Source organism: Pungitius pungitius, chromosome 15 (genome assembly GCF_949316345.1).
Source record: "Pungitius pungitius chromosome 15, fPunPun2.1, whole genome shotgun sequence".
NCBI lineage: Eukaryota > Metazoa > Chordata > Actinopteri > Perciformes > Gasterosteidae > Pungitius > Pungitius pungitius.
Window position 1 is genome coordinate 8654227 of NC_084914.1, and position 19742 is coordinate 8673968.

Below are 19742 nucleotides of genomic sequence, written 5' to 3' on the forward strand. Positions count from 1 at the left end.
CCGGTCCTCCGCCGGTGCAGTAAATCACAGCCTTGTGTGTTTCAGCCAAAAACCACATTATGTTTAAACACATACTCTAAAACATATTTTATAGTTGGACTACTTACATTTTGATTCAAACATTCAGCTCTAGACAATCTATTTAATAAAGGTGTAAGTTACTGCTACTTTAAATATGCTAATAAATACAGTTGTTACTAATGAGTTCAATCTCGCGCCAACATTGCAAAATGATTTGGTCAAGGGTGAGGCTCAGGCTCTTACCTAGCTACACATATTAATATTTATGCTTCCAAAGTATTCATTATAACAGGTAACGTTTCGTTCACCGGGAGGAAATATAACTTTTACAGGGTTAAACTGATGTAACTATGGAGCTGACAGCCATTAATTAAAATATATTAATTTTTGAATGCTAACGTTAGCCAGTTGTTCACTAGCTAAAGCTAGTAAAGCTAATTTCCTTCACTGTTTCGGGCCAGAAATGTTATTAGGTAATGAAGTAACTAGCTCTATGTTAATTTGAGATACCATTACTAACGTAGTTACATCACTTAAGACACAAAATACATTGTGTTCAGCAGCTGGCTACTAAGAGCATTCCCTTCTAATGTTACATGTAGCGTTAGCTAATGTTGTAGTAAATGCTCAAGGTGACTCAGCAAGAATATGGCTAATTGTGGTTCTATGAAAAACGAAATATACATAATTATTGTCTGTAATGTAGTGATCCTTTCATTTCTGTAAATAGTTGGACACTACCAAGCTTGTTAATTATCAGTATAATATAACTGACAAATCATTTGGAAGTTTGATTTTTGTTCTTTAGAATATGTTATAAGAGAAAAATATGGTAATGTTAAACTATATTTTATGCAGCAGGCCAAAACAAACCTTGAAACCTAATCTTGCAGCTGCAATAGCTTTTCCCTTGCACAAAACTATCCCTCATTTGTTTCCTTCTTTGAGCCAGATGTCCCAACCCAAGATCCATAGTGATTGATTGATTGATATTGCCCCACTTTACATTTTGAGCACTTACACAACCAAAAGAGATGTTGGACACTGATGACTGCACCTTGTCCTTGGACAATCTATTTTTTGAGAAACCCGTTGTCCACAAAGTGTGAGTGACTGAGATGACCCACATCATCCTTCTTCCTTTGTCTCGCTCACCGCTAAATTAATGTGTTTTTTTTGCCTGTGGATTGTATTTGGCAGAAAGCCACTGCACCAGGAGGTCAGCAAATGGCAGCTGGAAGTGCCTCCATCCCTTTCTCAAGTTCCAGCCACGCAGGAATTGCAGAAGGAGGCAGAGTCTTTTTCTCCCCAATACAGTAGGTTGTGCTCTGGATTAGTGTGAATTATCTTGTTTTGAGTAAACTGCTCAGTGTTTGGCCTGTAGAAGAACTACTAAATTTAACTATGTAACTCACTCATTATATACTTGCTTGAATAGGCTGGAAAGATTTCTCATTTTTTCTGTGCTTGCGTAAACACGACAGAATCCTAGTCTTGTTCTCACTCACAGGTTTCTCACAGGGATTCAATAGATTCCTGCCTCCTTCCAAAGGATCAGATTCTCTTATGGTTTTACCATCAAAGATCAATAGCCCCTACTCTTATAACAATGACGAGAAAGAGATTGAGATGACTCAAAGTGGCGGCAATAGCACCAGCACCAGCTTTTGGGGAGGTAACGGGTTTCGGGATTACTCCCGAGGTTCCTGTCAGAGTGGCAGAAGTAGTGATGAAACCCCGCAGCACTCTGGTCATCCAGTCATCAGCAGAAGGTCGTTGTCTCAGGAGCAAAGCAAAAGCCCACCTCTACGGAAAAGGCAAGTGGCAGATATTTGATCAAGACGACACATATGTCCCCCAACATGAGAATGAATATCCACATCTGAGCAGTTGCAAGTTAATGATTTCAAAATCCAAATATTAATATGTGGCCTTCTGACTGCACAAAGCAGGCCTACAATGATCTTTCTCTCCTTGGAGGCAGATGTGCAACGTCTTCTTAAAAGTGCTTAAATTTTTTAGGATCACTAGTATAAAATGTTTCCAGTTTTTGGGTCTCCAAAAATGTGACTTTCTAATCCCTCAAATTGGTGGAATTGACATGCTCAGTTAAGATGAAGCTGCAGTATATCATGAAGAGGCTTGCTTTTTACTCATGTGAATGGCAATATAAAAAGATGCAAAACCATCCCCCCACATGGTGGTTCTTCAAATAAGCCTAATTGTTTTCCCTCTCTCATTTTTCTTTCCTCGTCATCTCCTTCCTTGTCCTCCCCTCCTCCCACAACAGTTTGTTCAAGGTTCAGATGTTGAACACTGGAGGTGACTCGTCAAACGTAGACGACCTCAAAAGCAGCAGCAGCAGTCAAAGCCAGACAGCATCCAGACCTCAAACTTTTCTCAGCGCGGTTGCCATGGTGACAGTGCCTCCTCTTCAGGCGCCACGGGCGACAGTTAACCAGGCAGCTTCTCTTCTGTCCCCCAAGCCCCCCTTCCCACCCCCTCCTTCTTGCTCATCTGCAGCGAGGGGCCGACCGCCGCACACAACGGCAAATGCTGAGATGCAGGACAACGGCACAAAGAGAGCCTTCGTTCCACCCATGACGCCTCAGCCGCTTTGCATAGAAGGTGCGGCACTGCATTGACACAATCGCACACCGGCGCTGTAGCCTTCACTAGTTTACCAAATAACACTCGCATAAATTCTGTAAAGTGGTGCGGCTAATGTGCATCAGCTGCCACATTGTGCTTATGGCAATGAGGTGAAATGAGGTGAGCTCTCCTCGTTGACCGTTCTACTGTAATTCTACATACTGGTCACTAGGTGGTGGATTGTAAATCAGTATAACCGGTGCAGCAACAGTAGAACCCTTGTAACAAACCACATGTGGTTGACACTTTTTTGATATTTGACTTGCATTCTCAAAAATGGAATATCCCTCAACTTTATACCCTACACAAATGTGAAACATTTCATATCATTGTCACGGTGGAATCAAGAGTGTGACTCAAAGTGAAAGTTATGTTATGTTTTGATTTTGTACATTTTAGGTTCCTCTGGGATGGGGGTGTTGAGACCAGTCTCTGAAATCCGTATCCTTTTTGCTGTTGCATAAGTTAACACAATTTCAACATTTTAGACAACATTCTATGTTTGAACTGGGCTAAAGTGTTTGGAATGCAATTTCACAAGTAATGTGGGCTTATTCACTCATCCATGCTAACACAGCAGCTAAGTTCAGATCTGTCTTCAATGAGTTTCCCTTTTTCAACTATGTTCAGTCCAAAGCTCTGGATGAAGTAAGCATTATTTGAAAGCCTTTTATTTACCTAATGTTGATGATTATTAGTGGTTTGATAGTTTCCACTTCCTTGTTATAACCTGCTAACTGTGATTGTATTTCTTTTGTTTATTCACACAGGTTCTTTACACAAGTAAGAACTTTGTTGCATGTGCTCCTACTGGATCTGGTAAAACAGTGCTGTTTGAGCTGGCAATCATTCGTCTTTTAATGGAGTCATCAGAGCCCTGGAAAGATGTCAAAGCTGTCTATAGTAAGCATATTAACATGTAGAACGTACATAAATATAGCTCCAGTCTGATTCAATTTGGTCTCGAGGTAATATTTATATTCACAAATGTGTGTAAATTTCCATTTTCAGTAAAAGGAGAAATGTTTCCTATTTAGAAAGTTTAGAACGATCCCAAGTTTATGAACATACTTTTTTTTAAATGTAATGTTTAAACGTTTTGCCAATGCGAATAAAGCTTGTGGTGGAATAAAGCACGAGGCAGGATTTCTTTTGCCAGTGAGTCACAGCTTTAACAAAGTGAGTGACGAGTTGCAATGTTTCAACACAAGACATCTGATTGTAATCATACACAGGGAACCTTAAATAGCTTTTATTTCAAGTGTATTATTTCTGGATTAGATTTGTTGATTACGTTATGGATTTATGGTGTGTCTGACCATGTCACTGTTCTTACCAGTGGCCCCCATCAAGGCTCTCTGCAGTCAGTGCTTTGAGAGCTGGAAGAAGAAGTTTGGTCCTCTGGGGCTGACCTGTAAGGAGCTGACGGGAGACACAGAGATCGATGACTTCTTTGAGATTCAGGACTCCCACATCATCCTCACAACGCCTGTGTGATATTATACTCCTAATTAAAGAAATGCAACACATGAAGGAAGACAAAAAATGAATCACAACTAGCATTGTGATTGGAATTGAATACGTAATGTTGTATTCCTCTTTTCACAGGAAAAATGGGACAGCATGACAAGAAAATGGAAGGATAATTGTATGCTGCAGCTAGTCAGGCTCTTCCTTATCGATGAGGTCAGATATTTTGTTCAGAGACCTTTTTGAAATATATATAATGTGATCTCATAATCCCCCTTCACAGTGGTGGATGCTCACTGTACACTCGTCCAGGAGACGTACCATCCACATTAAGCAGAATTATGCCGGACTGGCAAAGGCACATCTTTGCCTTCTAGGTTAGCCATTAGGAAGTGATGGTACAATATTTGGCTAATGTTAAGAGAGACAACATTTTTTCGCTTTTCTAAACAAAGATGCACCTTCTCATATTATTTAAATCTCTTTCGCGTTACAGATATTTTTTAAGTCCACTGTAAAATAGCCCATTTCGTTGTTCCAGGTGCACGTGGTGAAGGATGCGACTCGTGGTGCCACACTGGAAGTTGTAGTGAGCAGGATGAAGGCTGTGCACGCATACAGAACAGCACAGAATCCAGAGACTGGCCTCTCTATGAGGTTTGTGGCTGTATCAGCCACCATACCAAACACCTCTGACGTACGTAGGTGCACAGCAGTAATGTGTTCATGCAAGGAATTCAAAACGCAGTGGCCAAATCTCTCTGACTGATAAGATTTGAAGATAGATTGGTTTATTGCCGTCCCTACGTAATTACGTTGGAAAAACATAAAAATAGCAACAAATTCAGAAGGGTACTTGACTGAGCACTGTTCTTTGACATTTAAGACTCATTTCTGTGTTTGTGCTTGTACATCGTTTCATCTGCTGCGTTATGCTGTTAGATAGCAGACTGGCTGTCTGATGAGAGAGGTCCTGCCACATACCTTGACATGGACGAGAGCTACCGTCCCGTGAAGCTGAGGAAGGTGGTGCTGGGATTCCCCTCGACCCCAAACCAGACAGAGTTTAAGTTTGACCTTTTGCTCAATTACAAGATGTCCAACATCATACAAACGTACTCTGACCAGAAGCCTGCACTAGTGGTGGGTGGGAAATTGAGCTTTCATTCTTCTGCTTGTGTGTGTGTTCGTTTGACACAATTGTAGGGCTATTCAAAAATAATGAGGATGGTGGAATTTCATTTTTTCATTAATTGTACATTCATTATTGACATTGTTTTTTTATTCAATGGATTCATATATTCAATATAATTATTATGTATATGTCAGAAAACATGAAGTTAGTAAGGTGTATGACCTGTACTTTCTATACAAACGTATAATATTCACTTGGAATTTGCCATCTATGTTTAATAATAACTATGTCATTCTGTAGTTTTGCTCTACACGGAAAGGAGTCCAGCAGGCAGCTACAGTTCTGGCCAAGGATGCTCGGTTTATGATGAGCATTGAGCACAAGCAGAGGTATGTCTCAGTTACACATGAAATGCTGTCACATGTCCAATTCTTCATCCAAACATTGTGTTATTATTTAGTGTAGCACATTTAATTGAAAGCTTGATCTTTACTTTTTGCTACTTGTAATTTGTTAAGGCTGACGAAATATGCAAACTCTATTCTGGATTCAAAACTGAGAGGTGAGTCCCGTTTTGAAACCTAAAACCCAGCGATACACACTTTGAAACCTATTTCAGTCCAGAGCTCCAGCCCCAGTAAGAAAGTACATGTTCATTTGATCATGTAGGTGTCGACTGTATAACATTATTTGGTGTTGTGTTTGTGGTCCAGATCTGTTGGTGTTAGGAGTCGGTTACCACCACGCAGGAGTTGACTTGTCGGATAGGAAGTTGATAGAAGAGGCCTTCACTCAGGGAGACCTGCCTGTCCTCTGTGAGTCGTTGTCGTTAGTGCAGTTTTATCGTGTTTTACAACATTTTGTGACTATACACGTGTGCAACATGATTGGGTGTTGCCTTTGTGATGTGCAGACGTAAACCAGAAAAACAAGTTACACTGAATGAGTCGTTCTGTATTACACCCTTAACATGTGAGACACTAGCGATCCGGGGAACTGCCTGTTCAAGGAAAATACAAATTGCAGACTCATTCTGTTATGCTTTATGCCAGTAGCAATGTTCATGATTTTCCACCCCGTATCGACTGACCCAGTTGTACTGTAGTGTTTTAAATTGAGTTGATATTGCATTTCATGGGCACTAAATCTGCGCTTTTGGTCTCATTTTTAAAATCCCTAGTCACCACCAGGACCCTGGCCATGGGGGTGAACCTGCCAGCTCATCTGGTAGTGATCAAGTCTACCATGCAGTATGTGGCAGGATCCTGTGAGGAGTACAGCGAAGCTGACTTACTGCAGATGATTGGCCGAGCTGGAAGACCACAAGTAATGGCAGAATAACAATAAAATACTGAAGTTATTTTTCTTACCCGCCTCAACGAGGAAAGAGTAACTGCACTACCCTTTGGCATGCAGGAATATGTTTTATCTTATGGAAATATAATCTTACACTAAATAGAGTAAGAAATATAGCAACGGTTGGTTTGAAATGATGAACAACCTAAATACTGATTTAATTTTTTTATTCCTCTAGTTTGACACCTCAGCGACTGCAGTGATCATGACCAAGATCCAAACCAAAGACAAGTACATGAAACTTATGAATGGGGTGGAGATTATTGAGAGCAGGTGTTACAGCTCAGTCACTTGACATTCATCTCTCCCTCAGCTTGTCTACACTACATGAGCTCACAGTATTCCTCTTCTCCGCAGCTTACACAGTCACCTGGTGGAGCACCTGAATGCTGAGATTGTTCTTCAAACCATCAGGGATGTCAACATGGCTTTGGACTGGATACGCTCCACCTTCCTGTACATCCGAGCCCTGAAGAACCCCACACACTATGGTCAGAGCTCCAAACAAACAGACAACAAACCATTTCAGAAGGAAAATTCCTTTCATGTCTGTGTGTAAAAAACATTCGCTGGGCCTAAACTCTTCAGGTTTTCCCGCAAGCTTGGACAGATATGGAATCGAAGCAAAACTGCAAGGTGGGCCCAAAACGTATTTAATCCATGTGAAGCATAGACCGTATGTAAGAAGGGGTCAAAGTGATGTAAAACACTGGTAGCGACGTGTGAATCACAAGGTAGCCACACCCTGAAGCAAAATGTGCTTTATTATTCATTTTACTCCATGGGACCTTAAATTACAAAATCACCCTGTATTGAAGCAATGGGAACCATGAACTTGTGTTAACAATATTTCCTCAGAATATAAATATAAACAGTAGTGTAATTTCCTCATAGACTTTTTGCAATGAGAAAATTCTCCCTACGATGGCCATTAAAAAGCCTTATTTTAAGTAGTTGCATTTTTTCTCTCACAGAACTGTGTCTGAAGAACCTCAACTCTCTGTCCTCCATTGGTCTGATCGACATGGATGAGGAAATCAACATCAAACCAACAGGTAGAGAAAGAAACACATTTAACTGAACTGCCTCACTAGTTAATTGTCTTCACTTAGTAGATGACACCTTTTATCTACACTCTTTCTTTTTAATTGAGCCTTACAACTGTTAAAGAGTTTGGTTCCCTGCAGAAGGCGGCAGATTGATGGCCAGGTATTGTGTTGCATTCGACACCATGACACAGTTCAGCAAAGCGACCGGCACCGAGAGCCTTTCTGACCTGGTAGGTTTCCCCATGAAACTGCACACCTGTGTTTTCATTCAATTGGCCCATGTAGTGACCTTTTGTATTGGATGCACAGATTGAGTTGGTGTCGAAGAGCAGAGAGTTCAGCGACATTCAGTTGAGAATGAACGAGAAGAGGACCCTGAACACCTTCAACAGGGACAAGAACAGGATCACTATCAGGTCAAACCCTTTTATAGCGTAGACAGTGCATATGTTGTATCATAACCCCGGTTTTCAAAAGCTTAATGGTACACGTAGACACAACCGATTGTAAAAAAAACATTTCTATATTTTTCCAGGTTTCCCATTCAGGGAAAAATCAAAACCAGTGAGATGAAAGTGAACTGGTAGGTGTATTCATTCAGCGTTCTCTCTGTTAAAGAAACACTGGTTTAATGCTGTTATCAAATAGATATCATGAGTTCTCATGGACTATGCGTATTACTGTATGTGTGTTTTACCTTGTTTGCAGCTTGATTCAGGCTCAGTTGGGATCCATCTCTATTCAAGAGTTTGGACTTACACAGGACACGGCCAAGATCTTTAGGAACGGGATGCGCATCAGCAAATGTATGTTTGTTAAATCAGGAATAACGCATAAACAAAGTTCTCTCTGTTTTATCATGATATTTTTAAAACTTTAATTGTATTTTGATCCCAATTAGGCTTGTCAGAGTTTCTGAGTCACCGTTCTCGGATTGGTTTCTCCGCGGTGCTTAACTCCCTGATCCTGGCCAAGTGCTTCAGAGCCAAGCTTTGGGAAAACTCGTTCTATGTTTCCAAACAGCTGGAAAAGATAGGTAGATAAACATCAGCCGACTATAGCATATTGTAGCCAGGCAATGTAAATATATAGTATTGAAATGACTAATCTCCATGCCAGCTGATAGACAATGGATGAACCAACAAACCATGCAATCCTCATATTAGATGCAAATGCAGTCTTGTACTAAATATCAACACTTTATGATAATACACAGTGTTTTTCAGGCCAGACGCTGTCGACGGCCATGGTGAACGCTGGACTCACCACTTTCAGTAAAATAGAGCAAATCAACGCCAGAGAGCTTGAGCTGGTCAGTCACTGTAATATTTATGCAATTTCTAATAATCTAAATCATTTGATGTACCATTGTATGAGCTGAAAGTCGACCCCAGGCTCGGTTTCTTTGACTGTGATCACAATACGGCACAGCCAGATGTCCAAAGAATTACTATATTAAGTATTTGGATAACTTTTTTCAGATTGTCAACAGACATCCACCATTTGGGAACCAAATCAAAGAATCTGCCACAAATCTCCCAAAGTATGAAGTAACTTTGGAGCAGGTAAAATACTTTTGTTAGCAGAGGACATGAGCCGTTATTGCGAGGTTACATGTGATAGCAGTTATCTTTGTATTTCGTAGCTTCCGAGGTATAGCTGTGCTACGGCAGAGATTGTGGTGAAGGTAAACCTCAAAAATCAAGCTCAGCTGCTGTCCAGGAGAACGGCTCCTGACGACCACTATATCTCTCTGATTATCGGAAACTCTGACAACGCTGTGGTCTTCTTACAGAAACTCACGTGAGGAAAACCAAATTGGTCCCCAGGCTCTAACAACTTTTGTGTGGTCTTCATTCCCTCAAGGCAGAACCTGGTTTAAGGATATACAGCCTATTGAATTTCTGCTGGGCGGCCTCTTGTTTGTTTCCAGGGATTTGGTCCTGCTGAAGTGTGGCAGCTGGTCAAAGAAGATTGAGGTGGCAAAGGCCTCGAAAGGAGAGGAGATCAGTGTCAATCTCATCAGCTCACAATATGGTGAGACATGGAAATGCCTTCACATTTAACATGGAGATGTAACCACAATCTGTATCAACCATAATATAGAAGGTAACAAAGGTATGTTTAGTTGTTCAGTTACAAAGTTGCCCATGCCCGGTGCACAACAATTTCGTTGTGTTCGGGTATACCTGAGAAACAAGTGTGTCAAATAAGGCCGTTATTCTGTGTAAAGCTGACAATTGTAATACATTTAAATGAATGTAAAGCTAAGCCACTTTTCTCCTAAGTTCCCATTTTTCTGTAATTTTTCATATTTAATGTACAACTTATCTTTGACTCTTAAACTCAATACTGCATGGCAGTGCATTTACTGATTATTTTGGCCTTTTCTCTCCGACAGTGGGCCTGGACATCCAGCACAAGTTCAACGTCTACTACTCTGGAGCCAGAAGGTTTGGAAATGAAATTCCTTCCAACACACCCTTTGATCCGACAGGACAGAGACCTCAGCACGCTGCACTGAAACCACATTCTACAGATCAGGCTGCGGGTCACAGGGAAAGTGCCACATCTGCTACAGACCAAGGCACTACACTGTTTCACTGATGATTTTGTATGTCTTGCAAAGCAGGTGGATATTTGAGACATGTTTTATTTTATCTCATTTTATCTTACCAGATTTAAGCAATAAGAGACAATGCAACCACTACTGCAAGAATAAGGATCTCTGTGGCCACGACTGCTGTGAGTACCATCGCTCGTCTTTCACTGTGTGCGTCTCTTACTGTGCACATTTGTCCACCTGTGCTTTGTTTTGTTTAGCACTCAAAATTCTCTTCCCTCTTCCCTCAAGGTAAAGTAGGTGTGGCTGTGGCAAGGAAGAGGTCAGCAAATCAGGAGTCCAGTTTCTCTTCCTATTTGAAAGACTTAAGGAACAGATGTGACACCCTTCCACAGACTCCTGTCAAACGGCTGAAGGTGAGGAAGAATAAATCCTTGCATCATATTCACTTAACATTACAGCCATCGCAGACAAAAACTGAAAGTTGGACTGAAATAAATCCCAACTGAATGTAGCCTGTGATTATTATAAGGCCGTGTTTTACTAAACCTCACCCAGGATGAAATGCAAAGTGCACTGATGTTAGGTTTTATTCTCCAAAAAACACTACATGAACAGCTATTATATTGTATATTAAGATATGAGAATTTAACTGTTTAAATATATATACATAACAAATACCATGCATGCAAACGTGTTCTTTAAAATGTCATATTTAGTTATAGGTCTACAATGTGCAGATTTATAATTACTATTAAAAGTAATAATATTCTTTTGTTACAAACTTTAAAAGTATCTTTCTTATTTGCTTGTAAGTCCACTAAAGTCTATTTTTCTGTGTACTCAACAATTCTGTGTTCGTGTTTTGCTTTATTTCCTTAGATGAAAATTAGTGAGGAATCTGTTTCTGTTGACATGCAGGAGTTTGCCTACAAACCCAAAGAGAGGCTACCTACAACTTCCTGGTATTCACACTGACATTTTGGACTTTGATCCTCTGTGCAAATATTATACTAAATATTAGTCCTTCAACTTTGCTGCACATTAGATGAGAAAGTGTCACAACAAAATATGTTTAAAAGTCATGACACTGACATATATTCATGTCCTAATGTACTTGAAGGTACGAAGGAAGTCACTGGGAAGGACCACATGTTGACATTGTGGATCTGACAGGAGACCAGATAGAGCCTGACATCGTCCATCTGAACCATGTTGACAGTAGTAATCAAATTGAAGATGACTCTGAACTGAACACAATGCCCAACGATTTAACACATGATCTGTGACTGTATGTTTCGGTACCTTGTACTCAGATTATGAAGACTACGTTGAGGACACCGCCGGGATGATGGAGGAGCCTGTAAAGGCATCTCAAGCTCCACATCAGATTATTGTTAAAAAATGTAAGTCAAATTAAAAGCCTATTGGTGGTTTGGAGTGTAAGAACATTAACTAGAAATTAATTATTATTCAGTGTGCACTATATACTAGTTTCAATTGCTCTTAGTCATTGTTATCAGCTCATTTCAGTTAACTATCGGTAACTCATCTTTGAATGGAGTTATTCTTTGACCATATCCCAGAAAGTAAAGCTAAGACTAGCCACATTGTTAAATATAATTTGACAGATAGATGATTTCAAACGTTTGGATAGATGGAGATTAATAGAAATGCAACTTTCTTCATGCAAGAAGGCAAATTAGGGTACATGAAATTTGCAGAGACAGAAGAATGTATTTTTTAACACAGTGTATGTAATTTCTTCAATCAATTAATTATATTGTACATAACAACAGGTTTGTAGTGAAAGGTAGAAAACATGCAATGTCACTAATTATGGTCTTTAAAAACTCAAGATATAATTTTTTCAGATTGAATCCAAGAAGGTTAAAAGTGCAGCACCATTTTATTGTGTATTCATTCTTTTTTATAAAATGAATTTGCGTTCAGCTTCTTCCGCGTGGATGAACCCAGGAGTCAGTGTTTGCCACAACCAGAAACCGCTTCTAAGCCGGATCCAAACAACCAGCTCGGCTGCCGTGACAAACCAGGGCGCTCCCTGCGTAAATGCTTCTTCCCCACAAATACCGACGGTCAGCTTTGACCTTGGAAACGAGTGGGACGACTTTGATGACGAGAACTTGGTGAATGCCAGCGAGATGCCATTGGCCTTGTGTCAACCTGAAGTCCAGCAGTGTGTCGGCTACAACATGCCAGGTCGAGGGAAGTCGTATACACTCTACTTCAGGCCTGGTTACGAGGGATTATTTGTCAATCTTTGTTATGAATTTTATTAGCTCATCTTTTTCATGTGTAGGCCTTGCTGCTTCATCTGCGCTGGTGCTCCTCAGTCACTCACAAGTCAAACCCTGTGTGACCACAGCCAGAATGCCACTGAGGTAAGGCCAATTACCCAAAAGCATTGTTATGTGTGAAATAAAACAAATCTCCTCTCAAAAGATATTTAATATTTTAGTCAAGACATATATACACCCCATCATTTATTTGTTTTTAGGTCGGTTTTGCCTGAAGTCAGAGAACAAGGACCCTCACTGGTTACAGTCAGACCTCTGAACAGAAGCACATTTGGCTGGAATGAAAAGGTGTGTATGTGTGTGTGTGTGTGTGTGTGTGTGTGTGTGTGTGTGTGTGCGTGTGTGCGTGTGTGTGTGTGTGTGTGTGTGTGTGCAGACATCTATGCATGTGGTACTTGTACAGTTTAGTGGCTACATTCAGATGCACAGATAATACTGTTGAATTCATGGTTTCCGCTTAAACTTCTTTTTGATTTGTTTAACTAATTCATATTATTTTGGGTTCCTGAGAGACACAATTGAGTGCTTGGCCATTACTTTTTTCATTGTTTTACCAAATAGACACAACAGCACAGTTTAATCAATTCAACTAATTATGCTCCTGTTCAATGCGGCATGTCCCAGTCATTCTCGTGATCCAGCATGGACAACACAAAGCCGTGGCCAACCTACGTAAATAAAGAAGGGCTATAATTAAGGTTATTAATTACACCCTGCAGTGACATTTCAAATGGCTGTTGTGAAAAGGGCCTTTCAAATTGTAAATGTTGCATCTCTCATCTCCTGATCAGCAGAAAAGAATATCCGGCTAATGTAATAGTGGGCAATTGGTTACACAGTCCCAGGTTTAAGCAAGTCAAAGGTTCGTTCAAATTTAAATTGGCACATCTGACATCTGCCTCCCGTTCCTCCTTTCGCAGAGATCAAGTCCTTTCAGAGAGGAGATCACAGTCAAAGCACCAAAATTTCTCCAAAAGCAGACTGAGGCCCATGTGGCCACAGTTCCCAGAGGGTTTGATTTCTTCTCAACTGTGAGCGTCCCATCCAACACCAGCTCAGCTGTCAGCAGAAGGTAGTACAAATTATTACGGCAACGCGGCTAAGAACATAATGCAAATGATGAATAATTTTCAATTTGCATCTTTTTCCTGATTAACCCATTCCATCTTTTTTACACACTGTTCACGTTCACAGCATTAAATGCAAAGAAGAGGAAGCTTTCCTTGGGATATTTGATGGTATATTTTAAAAAGTACTGCTTGTCGAACTGAATATCTCATCATCAGAAAGTCTTTTGGTCACTGTTCATATTGTGTTAACTGGTGATCTTTACCCGTCGTTATGACTTAAAGATGTATTGCCGTACGTTCGTATTGTAAATGACTGTGTTTCGCCTATTAGTTCTAATTGTTACTATGGTCATTTTGTATTTGTTTATTTATTAATAAAGTCTGGGGTTGATTGAATGAGTCAGTCTTTGGGAGTGAATCAACAAGAAGTTGTAGTTTAATGACATATAGCTTTGTGATGTATTTTTGATGTTTTGAATGAATGAAATGTGTACAAATCTTCATCCTTCGATAGAGAAGTTCCTCATGAAGTACATATTTTAAGGGTAATCTCTTTGATATTAAAAAAAGACAAATTCCAATGTTTCAAATACACACTGTTTACACAAATAAGTTGGTAAACTATGAGTGAAGGCGCAGACTGGTTGTCCACCTAAAGTCTTTAAAGCGTGAGCGCTTGCTGTGGAAGTTAGTTTGCACACCAACTATTCTCAGTGGACCTTTCAGTGCGGTACAGGGATTGTGTCAACCTGACCTGTTTTAGTAATGGCGAAATATATTTCATAACCAAAAATAATAATATTTATATAATTTTATAATAATAATACTTTTTTATATGGTTAAATTGGGTGATTATTTAAGGTACATTTAGTGATTTGAAAAGCTGTTTTAAAGTAGATTAGCCTTTACACTTTACTGAACCTGATTATCTTTCATTCACACACCCTCCTTCCTGTAGACTTTGATCCCGCGTGACTTGCTGATGTAACGCGAGATTTCAGTGACGTCATTTTTACCGCCGAGTTTGTTGGCTGAAAAAGTCTGAAACCCTCAACAAACTATTATATTCAGCCACAGTTTCTATTTATATTTGCAATTATATTCGGCGGTCGATGCCATATTAGCTAAGCACTATATGTTATTTTCAAGATATTGTTGTTTGAAAACAAACGTTACTTCATTTTACAGCCAACTGAAGCGGTGAGTGTCTTTTTGTTTTGGGTCTTTAGTGCTGACGTTAGCTGGAGAGACGCTAGCTAACACTAGCATGCTAACGTTAGATTCATTGTAACGTGGATGACAGACTGCAACATTTCTCATCCGTCTGGCAATAACTATATGAAGTCAATAAAATATCAACCTCGACATCCCTTCCCAAGTTAATATGACATTTATGTTAATCAACTTGCAGTTCCCCATAACTTCTTCCAGTTAAGTTGCCTTTCTCCTGATTGTAACTTCTTAGATGGAGCTGTTTCCTGTCTGCGCTGAAGGGATCAGCACAGAGGGGCGCATGATTCAATCAGAGAGAGGTCCCAGGAGAAGCAAAGTCTCAAGTAAGTTGGACCTTCTATGACAAAAAAACAACAATGCGACATATCATACCAAAGTTATGGGGTTACGTTAATATTTGAGTTGAACGAGGCAATATTATATTTACTGTCATGTTAACTGTTTTTTTTACGTTTTTAATTATTTTAGCTACTTGTTACTTTTTTGTTGTTTGTTTTATTAAGAATACAATAAAACTGTCATCTTAAACAACTTCACGTTGTAACATGTAGGGCTTTTAAGTTTTTTTGTAACAACCAGTAATTTTGCTAACTGAGTGTGCACGACTGGATGCAAAAAGTGTGTTGTGCAACTATGGCACTGTGTACTTTTACTCCTGATTTGTTTCAGGTGATGTGGAAATAGAAATCGGCATCCTCTACAAAGCCATCCCTGAGCTGGCCAAGATTTTCCGCATAACTGACAAGATTGGAGAAGGTAAGTGCCTGGCCTAAATTCTTACACACCTTTTGGAGTTTGCAAGTATACGCGTAAAATGATCTTTTTTTCAAAGACAGATACAGTTTTAGTGGCGCAGAAGATTTGTTCACGTGTTCATGCCATGTTTCTGTGAACAAGGTACGTTCAGCTCGGTGTACCTTGGTGAGGCTCAGATGCTCGATGGGAGGAGAGAGCTGTTCGCCCTGAAGCACCTCATCCCAACCAGCCATCCTGCCCGCATCGCGGCCGAGCTTCAGTGTCTCACTGTCGCCGGGTGAGTCCGGGACTGTTGTGTGTTTTATGAAAGTTAAGCTGCCTTTTTAAACACTGAACAGCTAATTCATAGTATTTTGAAAACTACTGTATACGCTGCAGTTATAGATGTACAGATGTCCAACAGTATTTACTTATTGTACATGTAATAGTTGTGGTTTCACAAATTTTAAAATAGCAAATAAAAGAACTGTTGTATCGAAAATGTTAATTCTAATTTTTTAAAGGATAGTTTTATGCTGTGGCTAATTTGTGTGGGCTTCAAGTTGTGTGTTACAAGCATCAATACGCTGATGGCTTGTTTGGCAATACATTCCTTTGATTGTATGAATGTACATTTGTGTTTAATCATATGATGGTTAAAGGAACCAATCAAGGGAGGGACATTGTCACAGAGAAGTCGCACATTCATCGGATTTAAAGTTTTTTTTGTCTTCTCACTGTCCTTTTTTCTTGTTTCAGAGGCAGAGAGAATGTGATAGGGGTGACGTATTGCTTCAGGAAGGAAGACCACGTAGTGATAGTGATGCCCTATTTGGAGCATAAAGCTATTGTGGTATGTACAATTTTACACAATAGTTTCTTTTGAACTGGCTACCACGGTTTAATGACTTATTAACAGTTTTTTGAACTTATAAAATCTGTAATCTAATACTCATAACATAAATCATTGAGTAGCTTCCTTAAACTGGTTCTTGTTTGCTAAAAAGTCATTTAAAATGTCTAATTCATTCATCAGGACATTATTGGCTCTCTGAGCTTTGAAGAAGTCCGTCTGTACATCTATCACCTGTTGACGGCCCTGAGACACATCCACCAGTTTGGTATCATTCACAGAGACATCAAACCGAACAATTTCCTGTACAACAGGAACAGCAAAATGTGAGTTATGTTTTCCCTCAGTAGTAAAGGCTGGTTTTACCATCACCCATTTTTTGCTTCTTTCTTTTATTTAATACTTAACAGGAAAATTCTTACTTGTTTTGTGCAGTTTGTGTCCAGTGTAAAGTTATTAATTAATTGTGTGTGCGTGCGTGTAGGTATGCGCTGGTGGACTTCGGCCTTGCTCAGGGTACAGCGGACACCCACATTGAAATGCTGAAGGTAGTGAGGCAGAAGGCAACGCAAAAAGGTGGAGGGTCCACAGGGAACCAAGACCCCACACACCGGAGCAAAGCACCACCAAGACTGATCCCCAAAACCACCATCTCAGCCTCTGCTGCCCTGCCTTTGCCCGGGCATCAGTCCACAAACTTACCACCTTCCTCGTCTTCTTCATCCACCACTGCATCCTCCTCAGCCACTCAGAAAGCACTGGTTAAAAAAGCACGGTCGGCCTCAACCACCGTCAGCACCTCTCGCACAAAGCACTCAAAGGTGTCCACTTCACATTTCATGGTGTTTGTGGGTCTGTTCTTTGTCCAGTGAGAGCTGAAAAGCCATTATTTAGTGTTATTACACTTTATTTGGTTACAACTACTTAAGCCTAATTCTTCCATCCATGTCTGTTTTTTCTAGGATTTGGTGAGGTTACGCAAAGTGCCCCGTCCTGTGTTTGGAGAGAGGAACTTGAACAGCTGCACTCGAACTCCATCCACTGCCAAACAAGTCACATTAAAGACGGAGGCAAGCAAGGCATCAAGCACATTTTTGGAAGAATAAAAAGTTTCTTAAAACAAAAGAAAAAACATTTGGATGTGTACTGATATTTACTGTTTCTGGTCCAGATGGTAAAACTCAGCCGAACAGAGGACCCCGCAGACGGCCGTAGGCTGTCTTCGGCCAACCGAGTCCCGCTGCCAGTCAGGACCCAGAGCCTCAGTCAGAGGCCTCAGAGGACCGTGCAGCAGGGCCTCACCTGTAGCTGCTACCTGACTGACCGTGTCTGCAACATCTGCATGTCCAGGTAACCGAGACAGATCAACAGACAAATCATGAAAAGATACTTCCACTCCATCTGTACAATCATTCTTTATGATAAACGTGAATTTAACTTATTTGGTTTTTGATATCATCTGACTGAAATGACTTCAAACCTCTTTCTTGTTATTATTAATGAAGGAAGCAGCAGGTGGCTCCCAGAGCCGGAACGCCGGGCTTCAGAGCACCAGAAGTCCTCACAAAGTGTCCCAACCAAGGAACAGGTCTGTACCTCAAACCATGACTGTTGTGATTGATTGATGAAAGCGTGATGCCAGAAATATGGAGAAACTGCTGATCATTGCATTCCAAATCTGTATTTTGTAGATCTATAAATCCTGGGGGAAACGCATGTTGTAGTTGTTACTAATGTTGCATCCGTCCCCGTCTCGTCGTGTCTTGCAGCCATAGATGTGTGGTCAGCTGGTGTGATCCTGCTCTCGCTGCTCAGTGGCCGCTACCCGTTTTTCAAAGCCAGCGATGACCTGATCGCCCTCACTCAGATCATGAGCATACGGGGCTCCAGAGAGACCATCAAAGCTGCCAAGGCCTTTGGTGTGTATTCATTTTCTGCAGTATGATCAACACCAGACAGTCACTGTACGGACGTAGGGGAACTGAACCTTGACCTCGCTGTGATGCACACAAGGCTCTGTGTAGATTAATGAACCTGTTTTGGGGGGATTAACTTCACTCAGGTAAAGCAGTGGCGTCCAGCCGGGTGCTGCCGCGGCAGGACCTCAGAACGCTGTGTGAGACGCTGAGAGGACGGAAGACGTCCCCAGACGATGGAGTCACACCGCTTCGCGAAGCCAACAAAGACCCCGCCGTGCCAAGTCCTCACAGGATCCAAGATGATACGCCCACACACCGCCCCCCCCAAGGAGCCTCAAAGCAACACAAAGAAGAAGCTGGTGAAAGTCCTCCGTCTCTCTGCGCTCCTCCCCCGAACCACGGGGAGCATTCAGGGGACACTGAGACCGCTGGAAGGACAGACTGCAAGGTGAAGCAAGACGAGCAGGGCTGGGACAGGGTTCCCGATGAGGCCTACAAACTGCTGGACCGGCTGCTGGACCTCAACCCGGCCACCCGGATCACAGCCGCTGAGGCCCTGCAGCACCCGCTGTTCAAAGACCTGTGACGTCTTTGGCTCAACTTAAATTAACTGCCTAATGCAAAGACAGAGCAGTGTTACACTTAATAGTTACCATTCATTCAAGTACATGGAGGACGGATGTGTTGAAGGGCTCTGATATGCATCGTTAGCTGAGACCCGGACTGGCAGAGTATCGACTTGAGGCATTAAACTGACAGACTTTTTTGTGTCTGTAATTGAACAGTTTTGTATTAGAAGGTATCTGACCTCCTGTGAAGACACGGTGCACACTGTCTGATCATTTTGTTTTTTTAAATTCTACCCTTTGTACTTTTATATCTCAGGGAACAACGGAAGGAAAAAAAGAACACTTAAGGAGTCTTGTTATAACTGCTGGCTGGTGTGATGGTCGACTCCGGCCTTCTCGTATTGTCAGTCTGGAGAGGGTCAACAGGGAAAAGTACAAATAATCACTTGTCAACACGTCAAACCTCACATCAGTGTTGTATGAAGGGATTTCCAAAGGTTCGAAATGCGTTTTAATTTGAGTATGAATGCTACCGTTTGTCTTTTTCCAGAATGTTTAATTTATAAAACGTTGAATGTAGTCTGCCTCATTCAAGTTTGGTTGTTTTAATAAAATTTTCAGTATGAAATATCTTAACTGTATTTACTCCTACATTTGATGACTTATTACTGTTATTATTACGTAGGTGGAAAATTTCCTAAAATGCTTCGTAGATTGAATTGAATTTTAAGTCAAGTTCTCTGCAGTCACATCAGATGTAATATTCATAATTAACTTAAAGCCACAACTTTATTGTTTT

General features: G+C 40.8%; 2 protein-coding genes across 3 annotated transcripts; both read left to right on the forward strand.

Annotated features, from left to right (window-relative positions):
- Positions 1–227: 227 nt before the first annotated feature.
- hfm1 (helicase for meiosis 1) lies at positions 228–14024 on the forward strand. The gene is made up of 40 exons (XM_037459565.2): positions 228–313; positions 974–1126; positions 1222–1337; positions 1532–1838; positions 2312–2649; positions 3073–3114; positions 3251–3321; positions 3444–3576; positions 4013–4164; positions 4282–4359; positions 4685–4840; positions 5086–5286; positions 5579–5667; positions 5797–5840; positions 5992–6093; positions 6459–6604; positions 6813–6907; positions 6992–7125; positions 7223–7270; positions 7609–7689; positions 7822–7913; positions 7993–8099; positions 8219–8266; positions 8392–8489; positions 8585–8719; positions 8910–8995; positions 9165–9248; positions 9329–9486; positions 9617–9720; positions 10085–10270; positions 10363–10428; positions 10538–10662; positions 11129–11211; positions 11370–11470; positions 11563–11652; positions 12200–12466; positions 12567–12648; positions 12765–12852; positions 13485–13636; positions 13759–14024. The coding sequence occupies exons 2-40, from the start codon at positions 1056–1058 to the stop codon at positions 13811–13813; spliced, it is 4611 nt and encodes a 1536-aa protein (XP_037315462.2). The 5' UTR covers positions 228–313; positions 974–1055; the 3' UTR covers positions 13814–14024.
- Positions 14025–14628: 604 nt separating this feature from the next.
- Positions 14629–19664, forward strand: cdc7 (cell division cycle 7 homolog (S. cerevisiae)). 2 transcript variants are annotated; one of them, XM_037459239.2, is made up of 12 exons: positions 14629–14834; positions 15100–15190; positions 15537–15623; positions 15765–15900; positions 16362–16455; positions 16639–16781; positions 16940–17276; positions 17418–17525; positions 17627–17805; positions 17961–18043; positions 18225–18374; positions 18518–19664. In XM_037459239.2, the coding sequence occupies exons 2-12, from the start codon at positions 15100–15102 to the stop codon at positions 18958–18960; spliced, it is 1851 nt and encodes a 616-aa protein (XP_037315136.2). In that variant the 5' UTR covers positions 14629–14834; the 3' UTR covers positions 18961–19664. The 2 variants fall into 2 exon arrangements, with proteins under 2 accessions (XP_037315136.2, XP_037315138.2); XM_037459241.2 differs by having other exon boundaries at positions 16940–17003.
- Positions 19665–19742: the final 78 nt, after the last annotated feature.